This window comes from Saccopteryx leptura, chromosome 2 (assembly GCF_036850995.1).
Source record: "Saccopteryx leptura isolate mSacLep1 chromosome 2, mSacLep1_pri_phased_curated, whole genome shotgun sequence".
Taxonomy (NCBI): domain Eukaryota; kingdom Metazoa; phylum Chordata; class Mammalia; order Chiroptera; family Emballonuridae; genus Saccopteryx; species Saccopteryx leptura.
In genome coordinates, this window is record NC_089504.1 from 276,070,826 (window position 1) to 276,093,077 (window position 22,252).

Sequence of the window (22,252 nt, forward strand, 5' to 3'; positions counted from 1 at the left end):
TGGGGCAGAGTGCAGCACCTCTAGAATCATCTGTTATTCTCATGGCAGGCCCTTCTATGTCTGATAGTCATAACAAAGTCATGTTGCAAAACATAAAATGACTTTCATGATAATAATACTGATATTCTTGCTCAGATACACTGATCCATCTGGGGAGGTGCAGTGAGAAGGGGTTCACTGACCAGCCAGATCAGAAAGTTCACAGAGAGGGGCAGCGCTGCTCCAAATCCCATTCCCTTGACTGTCACTTGTACAGTGAATGGTGCTCTCTCCAACGAGATTGAAGATTATCCCTCTGTCTGGATGGGAGTCACATGTATAAGATATTTCTTCTCCATAGGGAAAGTCTCCCATAGAAGTTCTTGTGTGGTGTCCATTAAGGATAGCTGGAGGATTTGGACAAAAGATTTCTGGAAAGAAAACGAGAGCATTAAGTTCCATTAGAGTTTCAATCAAATGATTATACAATAATGGTGCTGTGAAACTGTGTTATGAACACATATTTTTTTTTCTATGATAATATAACTAAGGTGGATGGAATCTAAATATGTAAAACATTTTTTAGAAGAAACTGAGGAAGGTAAGAATAAAATTACAGTTTATTGCAAAAGTTAAAAAGACTCTTCAGTTAGCCAAGATTTTAATCAATTTGAAAGGTAATTAGTTTATTTCTTTTCAACAACCATGTGATTTTCTACTTTACGTGATGCATAGTAAGAGTCTTGGGCATAGTAAATGAAGGGATGGAAAGAGGAAACCAAAGATGGCAAATATAGCCATTTAGACAAAAGAGACTTCAAGCCAAAAATGATTAGAAAAAAAGAAAGTTATTATTTAATGATAAAATGGTCAATACATCAAGATGACATAACAGTCTTAAATATATAAGCATCTTACAAAAGAGTATCAAAATATGTTGAGCAAATACAAGCAAAGTGAAAGGGAAAAACAGAAAACACAAGAATAGTAGGGGACTTTAGTACCTCCACTATTAGCAATGGATAGATCATCCAGACAGAAAAATAAATGAGGAAATGCTGAAATTAAATCATACTCTAAAACAGATGGACTTAACTAATATACATATATATGTTTGTGTGTATATATATATATGTGTATATGTGTGCGTGCATGTGTTTATGTGTCTATCAGATATATATTCCATCTACCAAAAGCAGAATACACATTCTTCTAAGAGCATATGGAACATTTTTCAGGATAGAGCATTTGTTAGGGCATAAAACAATCTTAGCAAATTTAGGAATATTCAAATCATATCATTTTTTCAGACCTTATGGTATAAAATTAGATATCAAAAACTGGAAAATAAACAAAACAGTTTTGAACAACTAATGAGTCAAAGAAGAAATCAAATTGGAAAGAAAAACTATTTCAAAGGAAATAAAAATCAAAATAAACATCAAATCTTATGGGATGCAAGAAAAGCATTTCTGAGAGCAAAGTTTACAGTGGAAAACACAAGATAAGAAACTAAAAAGATTTCAAATAAACAGCCTAACTTTATTCCTCAAGAGACTAGAATAAGAACAAGTTAAGACCAAGATTAGCAGAAACAAATAAATAATAAAACTAGAGTGGGATTTACTGAAATACAAACCAGTAAAACAATAGAAAGGATCAACAAACTAAAAGCTGGTTCTTTGAAAAGACAAACAAAACTTGTAAGCTTTAGTCAGACTGAGGAAAAAAATGATTTAAATTTAAAATATTAGAAATGAAAAAAGAGACATTACAACTGATACTATAAAATATATAGGAGATTTGCCAACAAATAGGATAACCTAGAAGAAATGAATAAAGTTTTAGAAACACACAACTTACCAAGGCTTAACCAGGAAGAAAGAGTAAATATCAACAGGAAAACAACAACAAATAAAAAGATTGACTTAGTAATTCAAAACTTCCTAACATAGAAATCATCGGGACAAGACAGCTTCACTGATAAATTCTACCCAATATTCAAAGAAGAGTTAAATAAATCCTTCTCAAACTCTTCCAAAAAGTTGAACAGAAAGGAATATGTCCAAATTCATTTTACAAGGCCAGCATTGTATTACCCTGATACCACACCCAGCTAAGAGCAAAATGAGAAAACTATTGACCAATATTCCCAATAAATATAGATGCAAAAATTCTCAGCAAATTCTCCTATGTGGTACATATGTACAATGGAATACTACTCAACCATAAGAAATGATAACACATTGCCATTTACGAGAACATAAATGGACCTTGAGAAGATTATACGAAGTAAAATAAGTAAATCAGAAAAAGCTAAGAATTATATGATTTCACACATAGGTAGGATGCAAATCTGAGACTCATGGACATAGATAAAAGTGAAGTAAGTGGTTATCAGTGGGAGGGGGTTATCAAGGGTGATGGAAAATGATTTGACTTCGGTTGATAAGCACACAATTTAATCAAAAGTTAAATGTTATAGGTAATGTATACTAAAACCTATGTACTTTTATTGATTAATGTCATCCCATTAAGTTTAATTTCTAAATAAAAAGAAATTATCAGCAAAATATTTGAAAACAAAATTTAAGTACACATAAAAATAATTAAGTGAAATTTACCCATGGGATGCAAGGATCTTTCAATGTAGGCAAATTAATAAATGCAATAACTCACATTAATAAAAATAAAAATCACATAGTAATAAAAGTCACATGATTATTTTAATAAATATAGATAAAACATATAAAAAGTACATTTTTATAAGGAAAATCTTCAGCAGATTAGTGATAGAAGGAACATACCTAAACATAATATAGGACATATAACACAAAGCCACAGCTAGCATCATACACAATGGAAATAGATGGAAATCTTTCTCTCTTAGATCAGAAACAAGACAAGGATTTCCACTCTCATTACTCTTATCCAATCTTGTACTGGAAGTACTACCTAGAGTGATTAAGCAAGACAAAAAAATAAAAGGCATGCAAATTGGGAAAGAATAAGTAAAACTGTCATTATTTGCTGATGATATGGTTCTGTTTATAAAATATCCCAAAGACTCAGCCAAATAACTGTTAGAACTAACTAATCATTTCAGTAAAGTTGCAGGATACAAAATCAACAAACAGAAATCAGTTGCATTTCTATACACAAAGGACGAAACATCTGAAAAAAGCATAAAGAAAGCTATTCCATTTACAATTGTATCGAAAAATACTTAGGAAAAATTTTAACCAAGAAAATGAAAGATATTTACAATGAAAATGAAAAGACTTTGGTGAAAATAATTAAAGAAGACACAAATATTTGTAAAGACATACCATGTTCATGGATCAGGAGAAGTGATATTGTTAAAATGTCCATACTACTTAAAGCCATGTATAGATTCAATGCACTCTCCATCAAAATAGCAACAGAATTCTTCACAGAAATGGCAAAAAAAAGTCCTAAAATTTTTTTGAAGCCCCAAAAGACGCTAAGTATACAAAGTAATTCTAAGGTAAAAGAATAAAGCTGGAAGTAGCACACCTCCTGATTTCAAATTAGACTATATGGCTACAGTAATAAAAATGCTTTGAGACTGGCACAAAAACCAGACACATAAACAAGTGAAACATAATAGAGACCCCAGAATTAAATTCCTGCTTATATGATCAACAAATATTCAACAAGCTAGCCAAGAGCACCAAAGAGAGAAAGAATAGTTTCTTCAACACATGGTGCTGGAAAAACTGGAGAAACACATGCAGAACAATAAAATTGAATACCCACTGTAAACCACTCAGAAAAATTAGTTCAAAATGCATCAAAACCTTGAAATGAGACCTGATATTATAAAACTTCTAGAAGAAGTTGGATCTGACACCAAAAGCACACATATCAAAAGCAATAATTACCAAATGTGACCACACTTTTGCACAGCAAGAGAAAAAATTAACAAAGTGAAAATCTACAGAAAAGACAACCTAGAGAAAAATTTTGCAAATCATATACTGGATAAGGTAATATCCAACATATAAAAAATGTCATACAACTCAACAACAATAAAAACAATTTGATTTAAAAAAATGGGCAGGAGGCCTAAAAAAATATTTCTCAAAAAGGACATTCAATGGCCAATGGTCAACATCCCTACCCTTCAGGGAAATGCAATTTAAAACTTGTTAGAGTGGCTATTATCAGGAAGACAAATGATAACAAGTACTGGTGAGGGTGTAAATGAAAAGAAACCCTTGTGCCCTGTTGTGGGGATGTAAATTAACACAGCCACTGTGTTAATTAATACAGTATGAAGGTTGCTCAAAATTAAAAATAGAACCACCATACAATGCAGGAATTTCACTTCTGGATATTTTTGCACAGAAAATTAAAACATTAACTTGAAAGATTATGCACCCCCATGTTGACTGCAGCATTATGCACAATAGCCAAGATTTAAAAACAGCCTCAGTGTTCATTGGTGGATGAATAAAGAAAATATGACACATATACTATAATATTATTCAGCCATGAAAAAGGAGAACCTGTCATTTGTGATTACAGATGGACTTTGAGCACATTGTGGTAAGTGATATAAGTTAGATAGAGAAAGACAGGTACGATATGATATCACTTACATGTGAAATTTAAAAGAGCCAACATGTAAAAGCAGAAAATAAAATGGCCATTACCAGAGAATGGTGGATGACAGAACAGGACAGATGTTGTTTAAGTGTGTAATTTACAACTAGTTATAAAAACTGTCTGAAGAAATAATGCATAGCTCAGTGCAGATAAGCAATAATATTGAATTATTATTATCAAACTGGCAAAGAAACTAGAAATTAATTATGCCAACTACTTAAAAAAAGAATAATTTTGTAACAAGATAGAGGTACTAATTATGGCTACAATGGCAACCATATTACAATATATGAATGTTTCAAATGAGTACATTGTACACTTTAAATATATACAATATTGTATATAAAATACACTTCAAAAATATTATTGGATTGTACATTTAAAATCCCTATAATTTTATTAACAAATAACATCTCAATAAATTTAATGAGAAAAGAACATTATAAAGAGGGAAAGAAAAGATATATAAAGTGTAAGGCATGAATAATGAAATAATCACAGATTCTGGGATAATAAAATGATAAAAAACTACTATGTATTATTATAATATAATAATTATTAAGATATTGGTATAAATCACTATCTGTACATTCACATACACATATATAACCTATATTGATGTAGTTAAATATTTATTGACTTAAAAATACCATAGAAGTAGATATATTTTTTATTAGCAATAGCCTGCTACAAAAGGTTCTAGGACTAGAAAATTTTTTATAGTAAACTGTATTTTGCTAATTTAAATTTTTTCAGGTGATTAAAAATTTTGGGCAGATTATTGAGACACCTGTATAACATCTCATTCATTTCCTTGGAACTCTAACAGCTAAAGTAGCACGTGTGTGCACGCACATGTGTGTGTAAATACTTATGAATATAATGAATACATTCATTGTTGAAGTTTTATAAAATCTGGACAACCAAAAAGAATGAAATAATAATGGTCCAAAAATAAGTATTCTTAACAATTTAATGTATATTATTTCAGGTATGCATGTGTACCTTTGAATATAATTTCTAGAATACCATATTTGGTAACAGGATAATATTCAAGGCATGTACATAAATAGATAAATACAGATTGGATAAAGTATCTCAATCTCTAATTTCTCATGGTATATTTTACACCTTTATTAAAGACATGTAATGATTTTTAATAAGCCTTATCTTCTGTTGGCTAGTTGCAAATCATGATGAACATTTAAATCCTTAACATTTTCCACTACTCTAAAAATTACTGTATTAAGTGTTTTTCGACTAAAATTATAGGGAAATGTCATGTTTATTTTCTTGGGATGAATTCTGGGAAATAGAATTGTTAGATCAAAGTATATTTGCATTAAGGCATTTATATATATATCTCACTAGTCTTCCTGAAGTTTGTGACCACTTTTACTGCCACCAACTCTGCGTGTGATAATGATTTTTTCACCGTCTTAACACTTTATCAATTTGCAATTAGACAGAATTCTACATTCCTCAAAGGTTTGGTGGTTCACTTTACTCTATCCCATTGAATGGAATCAACTAATTGAGAATAAATACATCTAGGGCTTGAGACCGGAATAATTCAAAGGAAGAAGAAAGGGCAACATGACTAGAGGCTCGGGATATTTATTAAGAAATATAAGTTGTTCTTCCACTGTTAAGAGTAAGAATAATAGGAAGGAAGTAATCATTCTGCTTCCTGGGATGGTAATGTGCTAGTAAGGAGTGGCTCAGACAGGTATAATTTTCCATGATGTCACTTAAATGTACTCACTAGGAGAATGATCTTTACATTGGAAAGAATTTGCTATCAAGTAGTAGAATAGGGCAAATTTACCTGAGTTCAAGTTCATAGTTTCAGATAAACTATCTCCTAAAATTGAAAACAAAAACCACTAAACAGAAAAGCCATGTAGCATATAATTCCAATTTTCAAATATCTAAGAGACTACTCTATGAAAGGATTAGGGTTTTTCTTTATAACTACAGGGCCAAATCAAGATCAACTGGAGGGAATAACGGGAAAAAATATTTTCACTCACTCTCACAAACAGGTGCCCCCTTATCCCAAGTGACATTATTGCCTGAGATGACACAAGCAGCAGATGGTGAGCCAATGAGTCGATGTCTACAAAAAAAAAAAAAAAAAAAAAGAATGAAATATTATACCTTATACATATTTCCCACTTAAGTCATCATGAAAAAATAATAGAGGAGAATTTTACAAATTACAAGAAAATGAAAACATGAGAGCCCTCAAGAAAGAAACCCCATCTCCATCTCCAAATTAGTCCTTTATTGGTAAGAACAACCTTAAATTCTGACCTTTCTAATCCATCGTCCTTTTTAGTCCTTCACAACTCAATAAAATAGTTGTGTTAGTCATAATAGAAAATTTTTGTACTTATCCTTAAGGAACCTCACACAGAGTTGTTTTATCCATATATAAGTCATCAAGGCAATTATGAATTTCTTGAAGGGAGGAAATATGTCTTATGGAAATGTGAGCAACCTCTAGACCTAATCAAAAGACATTTAAGCTTCAGGTGCTCAAAAAATACTTGTCGATTGAAGGACTGAATGATGCCTTTACCTTGACAATTCAGTAAGTGAGATCCAGAAAAACAGTTAATCATCTTCACACTTTAAACCTGAAAGGCAGGGGTATTCAACCACCACACCACAAAATTATTCAAAGTAGGTCACAAATTTTAGAGCATTTCACATTAGTTATTTTTTGTTTACTATGTCTTATACTGTTACTGCTAGAAATATCACAAAAGATACTTGATAAGCTGGTCAAGTGATCTAATGTACAATAGGGCTAAACAGATTAAGTGAAAGGTAGGGTGTCTTGCGCAATGTCATGCAACAGAGAGGTAGTGATTGAATTGGCTAAGCACTCTGCTTCTGGATTAGGACACGTGATTAGGACAGCAACCATGTGTAGCAGAGACTATTGGCATCTCCAATGTCCACTTTCCTCTTCCTCATTAATGATAGAATTCAGTATTTGTAACTGGCCTAGGCCCACCTTCAATAAAGGCTTCATTTCTCAGCTCCCCTACCGCTGGTAGAGCCATCTGACTACTTTCTTGCTAGAGGGATGTAAGTGAAGTGTCTGAAAAGTGTTGCCAGATAAATGAGTTAGAGTCTCCCATTCTTCCTTCCCTTGGCTGGAGTTTGGACCAGGAGATGAGATGGAGTCTCAAATGGGAAAACAACAACAACAAAAAAAAAAACCAGGATTCTGTGGATTGTAGAGTCATCATTTGATGCCTACACTGCCCATAGTTCTTAACTTGAGAAAGAAATAAACTATCCTGTCTAAGCTCCTGTTTTCTTTTATTTTCTCTGTTCCAAAACAGTGACATTAAGATAAGAACCATGTAGATAGAGCAATAACAGTGAATATTTTGAAGACACATCAAGTCACTTTTATATTTAGGTAGCGACTGAATTTTACTTATTTTAAAATTGTTTTTTATTGGCTGTATTGTAAAATCTTTTCAAGTGTGCCAACAAGTATTTAATCTATGGCATTTTGACAAACAACTTGAGAACCACTAGAAGAGGGAAAGAAGACAATAATACCTTCACTATATGTGTGTTCCTTCTGCCTGTCTCTTATCCACTTAAAAGTTCCCTTAAGAGCACAGTATCATACCTGACCAGGCAGTGGTGCAGTGGATAGAGCGTCGGACCGGGACGCAGAGGACCCAGGTTAGAAACCCTGGGGTTGCCAGCTTGAGCACAGGCTCATCTGGTTTGAGCAAAGCTCACCAGCTTGGGCCCAAGCTTGCTGGCTTGAGCAAGGGGTCACTTGCTCTGCTGTAGCACTATGGTCCTGGCACATATGAAAAAGCAATCAATAAACAACTAAAGTGCTGCAACAAAAAATTGATGCTTCTCACCTCTCTTCCTTCCTTTCTGTCTGTCCCTCTTTCTGATTCATTGTCTTTGTCAAAAACAAAAACAAAAACAAACAAAAAAAACAACAACAAAGCACAGGATCATGGATGTTCCTAACTTTTACCTTTTAAAGATTGCTCTTAACCTGCTCACGGTGACTAAACTAGAGCCTTGAAGTAACAGTGTAAAGCAGGTTGCAGCCTAAGGATGGCTGTAAAAACACTGAATGCTTTGAAGGTATTGTAAAACACTCATATGCTGCAGTAGCCATAGGTTGTAAATTTTCCTGACCTTGTTTCTACCTCTCCAAAGTTCCTTTATTGGAGCCTAATTGTTACCTCCCTCAGGAATTAGAGATTAGGGTACCATGAAGTTAAAGCTTTGTCCAAGGAAAGTCATGAAATTCTGTTCCCTATAATTAATAGTATAAACACTGTAAAAAAGCATACAGTGGCAAAGGAAAAGCCCAGTAGTATCAGGGATGGGAGGATTAAAGGCTGGACTTGGGTGCCATTTCTTTATGTACTTGGAACTACTTTGCAGTAAACAAACAACTCAGTTAAAACATAGGCAACACACTTGAGTCCATGTTTCTCCAAAGAGGATATGCAAATAGCCAAAAACAGATGACATGATACTGAACATTATTAATAGGTAGAGAAATATAAATGAAATCCACTTCACACTTTCTGGGACAGCAATAATAATTTTTTTAAAAGACAGAAAATGAAAGTGTTGGTGAGGTGTGGAGAAAATGGGATTCTTGCACATTGCTGGTGAGAATGGAAAAACATGCAGCAGTGGTAGAAAACAGCTTGGAGATTTCTTAAAATGTTAAACAGAATTACCATATACTCCAGCAATTCCAATTGTAGTTGCACATCTAAAAAATTGAAAACAGAGACTCAAATACATATAGGGTCAAGTCATCAGCTGCTCTACCTATTTTTAAGTACTTCCTGATAAAGTGTATTTTTCCTACTAAGGGACACATTTCATGGGTATTTTCAATTTTGTTATGATCAAGAAGATTTCATATTTTATAAAGTATTGATTCTCTTCAATATCTGTGGTGAGTTCTTTTTCACTGATATGTATTTGTAGATTTGTTATTTTGTGAAATTACAATTGGCCAAGTTCTGTTTATTTTGATTGGCTACTTATAAAAGACTTGCATTTAGATCTACTCATCATGTCTATAGTTTCTATTTTTTTATTTACTAGTTAATTTTCTTTATTAATTCATCAAGCTGGATTTCTTTAATGGTCCGTGTGTTTAGTCATTTAAAAATTCTTTAATAACATGTTTAGTTCATTTATTTGAAATTTTTTTGTCAAATTACAGAAATATTAAATATATCTTTAGAAGAAGGTTTGGCTTCTGAAATTTTCATGAATAATATTCACATCAATATTTATAATGAATATAAATAATGTATTGTTTACCACTATAGACTATTATGCAGACCAGCAGTATTCAAGTTCTAACTTCATCCTCTGTCATGTGAATTTGGGCAAATTTGTTAATTCTTCTGTCTCAGTTTTCTCCTCTGTAAAATGGAGCCTAAATGAAATATCCATTTCTAATTGTCATTTTAAATATTCAGTTAATTCATGTAATGCTCTTGGTAGAGTGTTTGGACAACTGCACTCAATGATCATTCTTTATCGTTTTTTATGGGTAATCTGCAATGGTTGTTTTAATTTTCTCTTTGACCAAGATCCAAAATTTTGAGTTTTAGTTTATTCTTTGCTAATGAATTTCTAATGTTATTGTATTGTAATGTATACCCTCTCATATTATTGTACTGTATTCACATAGAAGAAATCAAAACACATATAGTGTGGGAAATATTCTCATTTCAGGAAGTATATCTAATTGTTATATGTTTTGGGTTTTGCTCATGTAAGATTATACTTCTGTGCTTTGGTTGAGTACAGATATTTTATGGCACAACATTTTCCCTCAAAACACTAACTTCTGCTCCTTAATGTGTGGAAGAGACAGTTGATGACAATATAATTTTTTTCTGTTTATGTTTTCTCTGGCAAGTTGTAACTTTCCCCCCCTTTTTTTCCAAGTGAGAAGAGAGGAGATAGTGAGACAGTCTCCCCCATGTGCTCCTACAGGGATCCACCTGGCAAACTGTCTTGGGCCTATGGTAGATCAACTGAGTGATCTGTGCCCAGGGCTGATTGATGCTGGAACCAATCAAACCACTGTCTGTAGGAGGAGAAGAGAGAGTGAAGGGAGAACAGGAAGGGAAGGGAAACAAGTGGTCACTATTTTTGTGTGCCCTGATTGGGAATGGAACCCAGGACATCTATACGCCAGGCTAATGCTCTATTCACTGAGCCACTGGCCAGGGCAAAAAGTTGCAAATTTTTTAATATCTAAATTTCATAAAATTTCTCCATGGAGTGTGAGAGACTCTTATTATTAATCTTGTATTTGTTCTGATTCCAACAATCTGGTCTTTTTCTTTCTGTCCTGGGAAAGCATCTTCCAGTATGTGCTATTTGATACTTCTTCTCTCTCTGCTTCTTAAAATTTCTTCTCATGTCTCAATGTGTGTGTGTGTGTGTGTGTGTGTGTGTGTGTGTGTGTGTGTGATTTCCAGTAACGGTTTTGGTTTATTCTGTAGAATTTAATCTAGTGTTTTAGTGATCACTTTGGTTTCTTTTTTTTATTCTTTCTTTATTTATTTCTTCCTCTATTTTTTCTTTTTTTTTAATTCAATGTCTGATTATTTTTGCTTTTGGGTGTTTATTTATATATAAACGTTAGTGATACCAGATCATGAAACATTACAAATGCTTCTTATTGTTTCATAGGTTCTATGTTACAAACACATATGAGATATTTCTAATATCCTGTTTTGAAGTCCCTTTTCTTATATTTTCTGGCTTCTCAGACTGGTCTGGGAAGGGATTAGAGAAGAATGTGTATGAAAAGGTGTTAAAATCTCCAGGCTCAGAGAGAGTGAGCACAGGTGAATGTTGATTTCTCTTGATTTAAAGTTGCTGGATTGTGGGTACAGTGCCTTGGGTAGGATAGGATGGGGCTGATCACCAAAGGCAGTTTTTGGAGAAAGATGTAATATACATAGATACTGTTGGGTAACCTACCAGGATTCACATGTACTACCTTCATCAGGAGCATGCTGCCCTCTCTGGTTTATAACACTGATGGAGATTCTTCCTCCATTTTTAGATTTCTTTGATTGTATGCCTCTGTTCAAATTACCACTTCTATCCAGCAGTAATATTGCTTACTCTTTGAAATACAAGGGGCAGCAGTCTAGTTTGCCTTTCTGAGACTGGGGTAAAGATTGATTGACATTGATGTGGTGTAACTCAAATTCCAGAGAGAGTGCTCCCAACTCACCCTTCATTACAAGAATAATTAACTGTTGATCCAAAGTGGGTATCTGTGTTTATATGCACCATGCCTTTGATGGGTTCTGGTGGAGTTCCACAGGATTTTCCTATGGGAAAGAAGCAGAATTTGGGACTAGGTGCTGTAGAGTTTGACCTTTGTTTATATGATCAGACTGGAGTGCAGCATACTGAACAGCCTATGTACTTCTGACTGTTCCAGAGCATTGAGCACTTCAAGGAAATTCACCCTCCAAGTTTGGAATCAAGCAGCTATAGAGCACTGCTTTTAAAAGGACTACTTTGCATTTCCCAGCAAAAGTCATTTATGGCTAAAGAATTGTTTTCCCATCCTATCAACTGAAATCAAAAGCTTCATAATTTGCGATTTTCCTTCATCTTAGCTAAGCACACTTCATTGCGACACATATAATTTTTTTCCATGTCCCTTTTTTATTCATGTCATGGTTTTAGGCATCAAAGTTAACCTCCAGTGAATGCAAAATTTCCCTCCAATTTCTTTTGCATGACCCTTTTCCATGAAATGAATATCTCGTCAAGGCACAGAAACCCAGACAATAAAAAGGTATGACCTATAAGTTCACCCTCCATTTAAATATCTTGGGCAAACTGAGATATTTCACCATCAAAATAAAAACAAATCAAATCAGACTCTTCACATGCTTTGACTTACATAAATTAGTTCCCAGTATGGGGTTACTCACTTCTACAGACATCTTCAGGACTGGACCAGACCAAATTTTCTAAGCAGGTGATAGAGAACATATTCTCAAAATATCCAGGGGAGCATCTGTAGCTCAGAGTTGTCCCAATTGGAAACTCAGACCCGTCAGTTAAGGTTGTAGGCTTGGCAAATGGAAATTGTTCTGGAGCTCTACAGTAACCTGGAGACCAAAACCACAGAAATACCAAAGTGAGCAATAAAACTTCCACTCTGCCTTCCTTTCTCTCCAATTAAGCTGCTGTATGGGATCACAGAAACAGACATTTATAATATTGACAAAGATTTTCTTCTTCTTGAAATTACCTTAAGATGGTGTTTTGCAACAACATCTACTCATCAAAAAACTTTTGTCACTTAAAGACTATTCACCTTCCTGGATTTTCTTATTTCATCAAGACAAGAAATTTAGCCAATGGTTAACCTAGAGTTAACCATCCATATCCTCATTTATTGATGTTAACGTAGTCGTGTATATCAAATCATATCTTACCATCTCTTTCCATTTATTCCTCCCTGCCCTTTTCTCAGGATTTTCATCACAAGTTGCCTCTCAGGCACTGAATAGCAGTCACCACTTTCAGCGGATTGAATGATGTTCCTCCAAAAGATACACCTGTCCAGGATCTCACAATGAGAACTCATTTGGAATTGGGGTCTTTTCAGATATAATTAAGGTAATATGTTGATACAGAATTACCCTAGATAACCAGGGTAGACTGAAATTTGATGACTGGTGGTGTCTTTACAAAAGAAAAGAAAGGATTATTGTGACACAGGGGAATAGGCTATGAGAAGACAGAGGCAGAGATAGAGTGAGGTGTCCACAAGCCAGGTGCCACTAGATACAGGAAGAGGTAAAGACAGATTCTTCCCAGAGCCGTAGGAGGGATTAGGGCCCTGCCAACATCTTGATTTCAGACTTCTAACCTCCAGCTCTGTGAGAGATTAAATTTTTATTATTTTAAGCCACTTATTTTGTGGTAATTTGTTATGGCAACCTTAGGAAACTAATAGAGAAATTTTCTCATTCCGATGCTAAACCAGACATTTAAGGACAAAGACAAAACAGAGAAAGGCATTAAGCAGCAGCATCTAAGAATCTATGTCTTCTTTATGAGAGAGTACATTGTATGCTGCATATTTTGAAATAGAGTCTGAACTTCACTGTCACTTCTGGAGGAGACTGCTTCTGTTTGTCAATTCAATGATCCTGGCTGGGGTCTAGGACTCTTTGTTTAAAGTAATCTCGTTCTGGTCATTAGAGCTCAGTTGTTCACAGCATTGTCCCGAAGCTCAGAGATTGCAGGTTCGATTCCTGGTCAGGGCACATACAGGAACAGGGTGATGTTCTTGTTTCTCTCTCTCTTTCTTTCTCCATTCTTCTCTCACTAAAATTAATAATATTTTTTATAAAGGCCCTGGCTGGTTGGTTCAGTGATAATCAACCCAGCATGTAAAATTTACGAGTTTGATCTCCATCAGGGCACACAGAAGTGATCATCTGCTTCTCTTCCCCCTTTCCCTTTTCTCTCTCTCTCTCTCTCTCTCTCTCTCTCTCTCTCTCTCTCTTCTCATCTCACAGCCTGGCTTGACTGAATCGAGCACATTGACTCCAGGTGCTGAGGATATCTCTGTGGAGCCTTTGCCTCAGGTGCTAAAAATAGCTTGGTTGCCAGCAGTCGTACGTGGGTAGTACATTGCCCCAGATGAGGATTGCCAAGTGGATCCTGTTTGGGGTGTATGAGGGATTCTGTCAGTTTATCTCCCTCCTTTCACTTAAAAAGAGAGAGAAAGAGAAAAAAAATCTTACTAGATTTTGACATATACCACCCAGTTGGACGGTGAGGGAGATCAATGAAAGTTAATAATTTTCATTGTGTGTGGTCTTTTCTCACTAGATTGCTCTTCTTTGAGGACTTCTCTGCAAAAGATGGGTTTCCAAGGCTGGGCCACACCAGTCTACTCCAGGTTCCATTCTTAGGAAGGCCTGATGTCAGGCCTCGAGTACCAGGCAATTTTCTTTAGTCTTTAGAAAGAGATAGTCTCTTCCTTTTGTACTCTTTTCCTTGAGCTGATCTTTCCTTGTTTCTCAATCCCAGAGTGGAAGGGTTCAAGAAAAAAGATTAAGATGGGGCCCAGAGACAAGCAGACAAACGGGTCTATTTTGGGTGGAAGTCTTTCGATACAAAGATAAAGTGAGTCCTTTTTGTTACTATTCAGCATAAGACTAGCTGAAGCCCTAGCTAAATAATACCCACATTGCCAGGTTTATTCATTGCATGCCCATGAACTTGTAGAGAGTGTTTATCAGTTATCCCAATATTGGTTAATGTTCATAGGCAATTGTATTCTTATCCTGTCCAATGAATACATTTTTCTTTCTGATTTACACAAAAACTGTTTATTCCCTTCTCTCCACCCTTGTCTTACTCTTCTTCCATTGCTCTCCTTACCACTCCACCAGCAAGATGGGATATCAGCATCTACCCTATTCAAACACAGCTTGGCACTACTGAACCATCTGCTTTAAATATAGCATGTGATTTTGACATTTCCACATATGACAACATTAAACTCAGAAGCAAAAATCATAATCTTATTATAGAAATATGAAGGATCTGGTACAGTTGTTTTGAAGGCATTTAGGGTCTGTGGAGGTGGGTACTGACCAAGAGGAACAGAAAGCTCACAGCGAGGGGCAGGGCCACTCCAAATCCCATTCCCTTGACTGTCACTGGTGCAGCGGATGGTGCTCTCCCCAATGAGATTGAAGGTCATCCGTCTGTCTGGGTGGGAGTCACACGTATAAGATATTTCTTTTCCATAGGGAATGTCTCTCATAGAATTTTCTGTGTGGTGCCCATTAAGGATAGCCGGAGGATTTGTACAAAAAATTTCTGGAAAGAAAATGAGCCATAAGTTATATTAAAATGTTTACACTTTGGCCCTGGCTGGTTGGCTCAGCAGTAGAGCATTGGCCTGGCTTGTGGAAGTCACAGGTTTGATTCCCGGCCAGGGCACACAAGAGAAGTGCTCATCTGCTTCTCCACCCTTCCCCCTCTCCAGTCTTTCTATCTCTCTCTTCCCTCCTGCAGCCAAGGCTCCATTGGAGCAAAGTTGGTTCGGGCATTGAGGATGGCTCCATGACCTCCGCCTCAGGTGTTAGAATGGCTCCATTGCGGGGGAGCAATGCCCCATAGGCGCTGATCATCACCCCCTGGTGAGCATGCTGGGTGGATCCCAGTTGGACACTTGAGGGAGTCAGTCTGCCTCCCCACCACTCTCACTTCAGAAAATACACCTCCAAAAAAGTTTACATTTTAATCAGCCTTGATTCTAATGTTATGGGTTGCAGAAACTGTATTGCTAATTTAAGAACAATTAACTCTTAGAGTATAAACTGAAAAATAAATATATCAGTTCTCTTTTCAGATGTAGTTAAATGAAATGACATCTAAATTAATGTTTATTACAAAATTCCAAAAGGGACTTTAGCATCTTGAACGCTTCACAGAATTAAGACTTATGGATAATAAAGAATTCACTCATTTAAAATGAACAAAAATTTTCTTAATCGGATTAACGAGAAAAAATTATCAATTAAATTTTAAAAATCATCCATTAATTCAACAAGGTTTCTGAGCACCTACTCAAGTATTACTTTAAGCACAAGATAAGCAAGATCTTTTAACACTGAGGATTTGTATCTTAGAGAATTCTTTCAAAAGATATTATAATTTACTATTTTTCTATCAGTGATATAATCTTTTCTTAATCACTTGATGCTGTTATTCTCAGAAACAAATAAATGGATACAGTAATGCTGTCACAACGAAATGAAACATCCTCCTTACTCTTGTGGGTGCTCCACAAGGCTCAGAAATATCATGGCTTTTGAGATACTTACTAGTTTTTAAAGCTTTTATTCCTCATTAAAGAAACATGTTTCTTCTTTGAGTGTAACTATTTGAAGAAACTCTTATCCCCTTATGATTTGATCTGTCTTTGAGATACTACAATTTGATAGAATCATGGATAATCTAATGACAAAGTGGAATAACTTAACCAATGTTTACACTACTAAGCAATTTTAGGTATATCTTTAGGTTTATGGGAATATTTCTTTCTTTTTTCATGCTTCTTAACTATATTTTAAAAAAATTGAGATTTTTCAATAGGTGATTTCCAAATATAAAAAATTTGATTGCCAAGTTTTATTATATATATATGTACAAAATGTCCAAATAAATTTAAAGCAAATCATTCATGTGAAAATTTCTATTATAAACATATATTTTTCAAAAGTTACGATCAGAAGATGAGCAATATTCTCTTTGATTTAGTGAAGAAGTAAACGACAGACTGGATATAATGGTAGTGCTTCTATATTTAACACAGTTTGTTTCTATAATCTTAAAAACAAACAAAAAAAATAAGTCCCTTAATTTCAGTTCTGTCTGCAGCTATAGTTCCATTTCTCTACTCCCTTTATGTTGTAGACTGCAAGTGGCAAAAAGCCTTTGTAAATTCAAGGCTTGGCAAAAGGCTGAGTTCTCCCCCCATCACTTCCATATTGGCTATGATGCTGAGTATTTGCACCCACTTCACTTGCTTGCTTAAGTTGCTGGAAGCAATTTACAATGCCCTTCCTCTCACTCTTTGTTTGATTCAGATATTGGCTGATTTCGCTTATGCATGATGGGGGGATTCCTGTTTATGCCTTGGGAGAGTTCCTGTTTTTGCCTCAGATGTGTAACTTTGTATCAAGGACTTCCTTGATTTGCATATGGCTATATAATAAAGCAGACTGGGTCTATGGGGCACTCGGATATTGCCATCAGCATTGAAGAGGCCTCCCAATTCTGTCCTTTTTAAAAAATGAGTCTATTTTCTTAATTCCACACCATTCTCACTCAAGACCCAGAATTACGAGCCACACTGGTCTGCGGCACCTTTACATTAGAAGTCCTTTAAAATGTTGTTTATGACCTTTCATTCTTCTGCTTCATTCCCTTGAACTCATTACAATCAAGCATATGCCCCCATAACTCTACTGAAACTACTTCTAACAAGGTCACTTATTACCTCCAAGTAACTAAAACCAATGACTTTGGGTGATGGGTATACAACATAATCAACAATTCAAATGCTATAGAAATGTTTACCTGAAACCTATGCATTCTTATTGATCAATGTCACTGTATTGAAGTTAATTTTCTAAATAAAATTTAAAAATAAATAAATAAATAAATAAACCCAATTCTAATTTTCTATCCTCATCTTATTTGACTTCTCTGTAGAATTTGAAATAGTTGCTTGGTCTCATCTTCTTAAAAGAATTGCTCTACTTGGTTTTCAAGACAATTTCATCCTCCTGGTTCTTCTCTTAATGTACCATTAGCCTTTTCATCTCTTTTACTGATTCCTTCTCAGGTTTCTGAGTTGTTATTGTTGGATTTACAAAGTTTAGCCCATGCATCTGTTCTCTGGCCATATTGACTTCCTAGCTGACCCCATTTATCTATTTTAATCTCTTTGTGAAAACCATCAGCAGATCCTGTTATTTCTACCTTCCGAATGTATTTGGAATTTGACCACTTCTTATCGCCTTTCCTACTGCTATTCTGGGTCAACATTTCTAATGAGTTTTCAAGTAGCTTCCCAGCTTGTTCCCTCAGATCTTGGATATACCTGTCTTTTGGCCACTCAGTACAGCCTCTGCTGTTCCTCTGCAGTGATGGTCAAAGCAGCTCCCACATCCAAGCCAACATGACTGGATCTATGGCCTCTTTGGCTACTTCTATTTCTAGGCTTAGATTGAGCACCATGCAGCAGGTCATATGAGATGTCCCCAGAGTCTGACCAGAGGGACGAGTTAAAACAATATGGAAGCCAGGGATTTAATTCCCTTGGGATAAACAGGAGACAAAAAGGATCCAACAGATTAACTACTTTTCCTTTTTTTAACAAAAAGTTCTGGTTCCACACAAGTGTCCTATATGACCAAAAAAACCACAACAGTTCTTTTTTTGTTTTGTTCTGTTTTCCTTGTGAAACTTATAGCTACCTCGGTAACATAGTATCTTTTATTTATTTGCAGTTTTTTCCTCCCTGCCTCCATTTTTTTGTTATCCTTTACTCTCGTTTCTCTGATATTGTACCCTCCAATGAGACATAACAACATAAACTTTGCCTCTGGCACTGTTTCCTAAGAAATCTCCATCTAAGATATACCCTCTTCAACTTCTCTCTAGAGTAGCCGGTGTGTAATCATTAAAAATAAGTTAGATTGTGTTACTTTTCAACTCATAATAGTCTAGTGGCCCATCTTTCTCAGAGTAAAAACCTAAGTTCTTACAGGACATAAAGTTACTTTGCTTTTATTACCTTCTCTTACTTTTGTCTTTGCTCACTTTATACCAGCCATATATAAGCTTCGGAGAAAATGGTAGAACAGACTTTCCAAAGGAAATCACAAAAATGTTTGTGCTTTGGGTCTTTGCACTTTCTGCTCTATTTGAATGGAAGATTCTTCCTCTGTGTATTAACATTGGTAGTCACTAATTGCTGTCAATGTTTAAATGTTACTTTCTCAGTGAGGACTTCCTTAATCACTTTATTTAAGATGGAAACTTTATCCTTTTTCCCACATTCCTTACTCCCTATTCTATTGCATACTTTTGGATTTTTAAAAAAATAATATTTACTATTATTGGAAATTATCTATGTGTTTCTTTGTTTACTTGTTATTTTAAAAATATTTCTTCCTGTCCAAGAATATAAACAACATAGGAACAGGGACCTAGTATATCTTGTTTACAGGTATATTCCCAATGTCTCGAAGACTCTTTGGCACATAGTAGGTGCTAAAAGAATTAATATATGAATGAATAGATGATTTAGAAAAGGAAGGAAAAGCCGAAGTGTGACTATCACTTTTGACAGGAAAAAGGGGAAAATTTGACAAAGCTTCAGGGCACAAATTTCTATCTATAAAGCATTTCTCCCAATATACCTGATAGTATGCTATTAAGTATTTTTTGCATGGTTCCCAAAACATATGATGTTCAGGTGTATTCCCCCCCAAAATTCCTTTTAACTAACCCAACAAAGAAATATTTCTATCAAAATGAAGATAAACAGAGAAGCAGACACTGGATAGTTTCATGAGGCAAAAACACAGGGAAAAAATGAAAAACAAACAAAAAAATGAACAAAAAGAAAAATGCAGACATGAACAGATATTTCTTCTACTCACGTTCACACACAGGAGCACTGTTATTCCAAAGGCTTTTTGTTTCAACAAAGACACAGTGACTAGTAGAACTTCCCTTTAATTGAAACCTAAGGGACAAAAACAGTCGTGACTGGGTGAGCACAGCATTTCTCTTTTCCCTTCGTTGATAGATTTCAGCTTCTTCCTTCATATTATAATACAATTTAATTCCTAAATTAAATCCTTGGTGAAAAAGCTCAGCTCATTTGGTTTCTCAAGATAGTGGCTCAGAAAATTTTTGAAAAATTGCAGCTTCCAGTGAGGGACAAAGCAATGACTGTCAAAGCTAAGTAAGTGACAGACCTGTACTGAAGAAGGAACAGAAAACCTGGACAGGCATTTTCTTGATTGGGTCCCAGACCTTCAGGAGGTCATCTCCTCCTGATTGATCTCTGACAGCCCTCTCTTTGTCATTAAAAGAAAGTTTTTCCTCTACTGGAAAATGTAGCATTTTCTTCTTTTAGAGGACCAGGAGGAAAATAACTCCTGACAAAGGTTGGCAAATCACAGAGCACGGGCAAAGATATCAGAGACTGTTCTTTTTGCTAATACATTTGGAATATTCCTAAATGGGACTTAGGGGATATCAAGATTATTGAATTAACTAGGAAAAAGAAGAACTGATAAGAGGATTCTTTAGAGCACAACTATCTTAAAACCTCTTGTTTACTGTCAGACCATTGGTCTAGCCCCGGGTCTTTAATTTAATGACTGTCAGAGAGTCCTTGGAATGGTTGACCCCAGTAATGATTGTACCTGTTCAAGAGGGCTTTTAATGGCTAATCAGGCTCGAATTTATAAACAGAGCCTAGCATTCGTTGCTAACCAGGGCCTTTCATTCAAGCCATGGTTCATGCTCCAGGGAGAACTGTCCGCACTGAACTGCCTGCCTCCTGCACTGAATTGTTGTCTTCACTGTGCTCTTGCTGTAAGAGCAAATTCTTATAGAAGGCTTCCTGGAATATTTCAGCTGTGATGTTTCCCAGCCATTTGGAACTGCACATCTATATCCTCATTAGCATCTCTACCAACAAAATAGAACAGCTCCATTCTGACCAATCAGGTCTACGATTTTTTGACCAATCAAACTGAAAAGATTTGGAGTCTTCATTTACATGATAATGGACAAATCAGGGTCCAGGACCAGGGCCAGGGACAGGGACATCAGTCTATTTAAGTCAGTTCTCTGCTGGACAGGAAGCTCACTTTCCCTTTTCACCAAAGCCTGCATGTTCCTGGCTGGAGCTGTAATACCAAAGCTGTCTTGTCAGACTGTATGGAAGGGCCCTGGGGCCTTTGCTCAGAGCCAGGTCACAACCATGCTATTCCACAGCTGTGGAATAATTGCACTGTAACACTATTCAGCCATCTCACAGTCATTTCTTCTACATGTAAGCTGTATCATAATTGAGCTGTTCCACAGCAGTGCTATTCCGAAGCTGTGCCATATCATGATTAAACTGTCTGCACTTGATCAAGTCTTCTTCCTCAGTGCACCCTAAATTGGTGATTTCCATTAGCATTTAATTGGTACCAATGACCACCAGTTAGACAGAACACATGCAGAACTGCTCTGTGGTACATGCTTTTTACTTATCAGTGGTATTGGAACTGAATACCAAGACCACGATCATTTAGATTCACATTAAAAGTTAGTGATGTTCCTTGAAACATGACCATCAGTCTTCATGCTCCTTTGACCAACCTAATACTAATTAGATAACATAATTAGATTAAAACTACTTCTATTTAGTATTTTATTTCTGTTCCAAATTCCACTATCAGTTTAAAATTTTCTTGAAACAATCCTTTGCATGTTACTTAAAAATAACATTTTTTTATATATCAAAATGTAACAACCTTTCTGGAATGTTTATCTCTTCACACTTACAAATTACTATTTATCCATACACTTAATGTTCCAACTAAATAGTGAAGATCTGTTTTTACAATTCTGCTGTTTAATTTATTTACCAATTTTCCTTTTTAAATATCTGTTCATGATTCTATATGGTTTTTACTATTTATCAATCTTTGTTTCAGATATTAGACTCTTTCAGTACTTTTTTCCCATTAGGCAGCCTCTTCTTGGATAAATTCCTTTTGCCCAGGTTGTCAGCATATCAGAATCCAGCACTGAGTTCCTGGTCTCTGTTCCAGGTACCACTCACCCCTCATCACAAATGAAGGACACCTTTGCCCCAACCTCAGTATTAAGTGGAAGGAGCACACGTCCATTAGGAAGTTGGTCCAGGAAGTCAGCACATGGTTTCACTGGAGAAAAAGAAAGGTAAGACTGGCATGTGAGGTACAAAGAGATTCCTCTGCAAACCAGATGA

General features: G+C 35.4%; 1 protein-coding gene across 1 annotated transcript in view; it reads right to left on the reverse strand.

Annotated features, from left to right (window-relative positions):
- CR1 (complement C3b/C4b receptor 1 (Knops blood group)) overlaps positions 1-22,252 on the reverse strand; it is a 98,831-nt gene that overhangs the window by 15,093 nt on the left and 61,486 nt on the right. The window contains exons 15-21 of the mRNA XM_066361858.1: positions 22,085-22,187; positions 19,896-19,981; positions 15,307-15,534; positions 12,618-12,797; positions 11,903-12,002; positions 6,645-6,730; positions 183-410 (exon numbers count right to left, since the gene is read on the reverse strand). Of these exons, the coding sequence (XP_066217955.1) occupies positions 183-410; positions 6,645-6,730; positions 11,903-12,002; positions 12,618-12,797; positions 15,307-15,534; positions 19,896-19,981; positions 22,085-22,187 (1,011 nt within the window). The remainder of the gene's footprint in view (positions 1-182; positions 411-6,644; positions 6,731-11,902; positions 12,003-12,617; positions 12,798-15,306; positions 15,535-19,895; positions 19,982-22,084; positions 22,188-22,252) is intronic.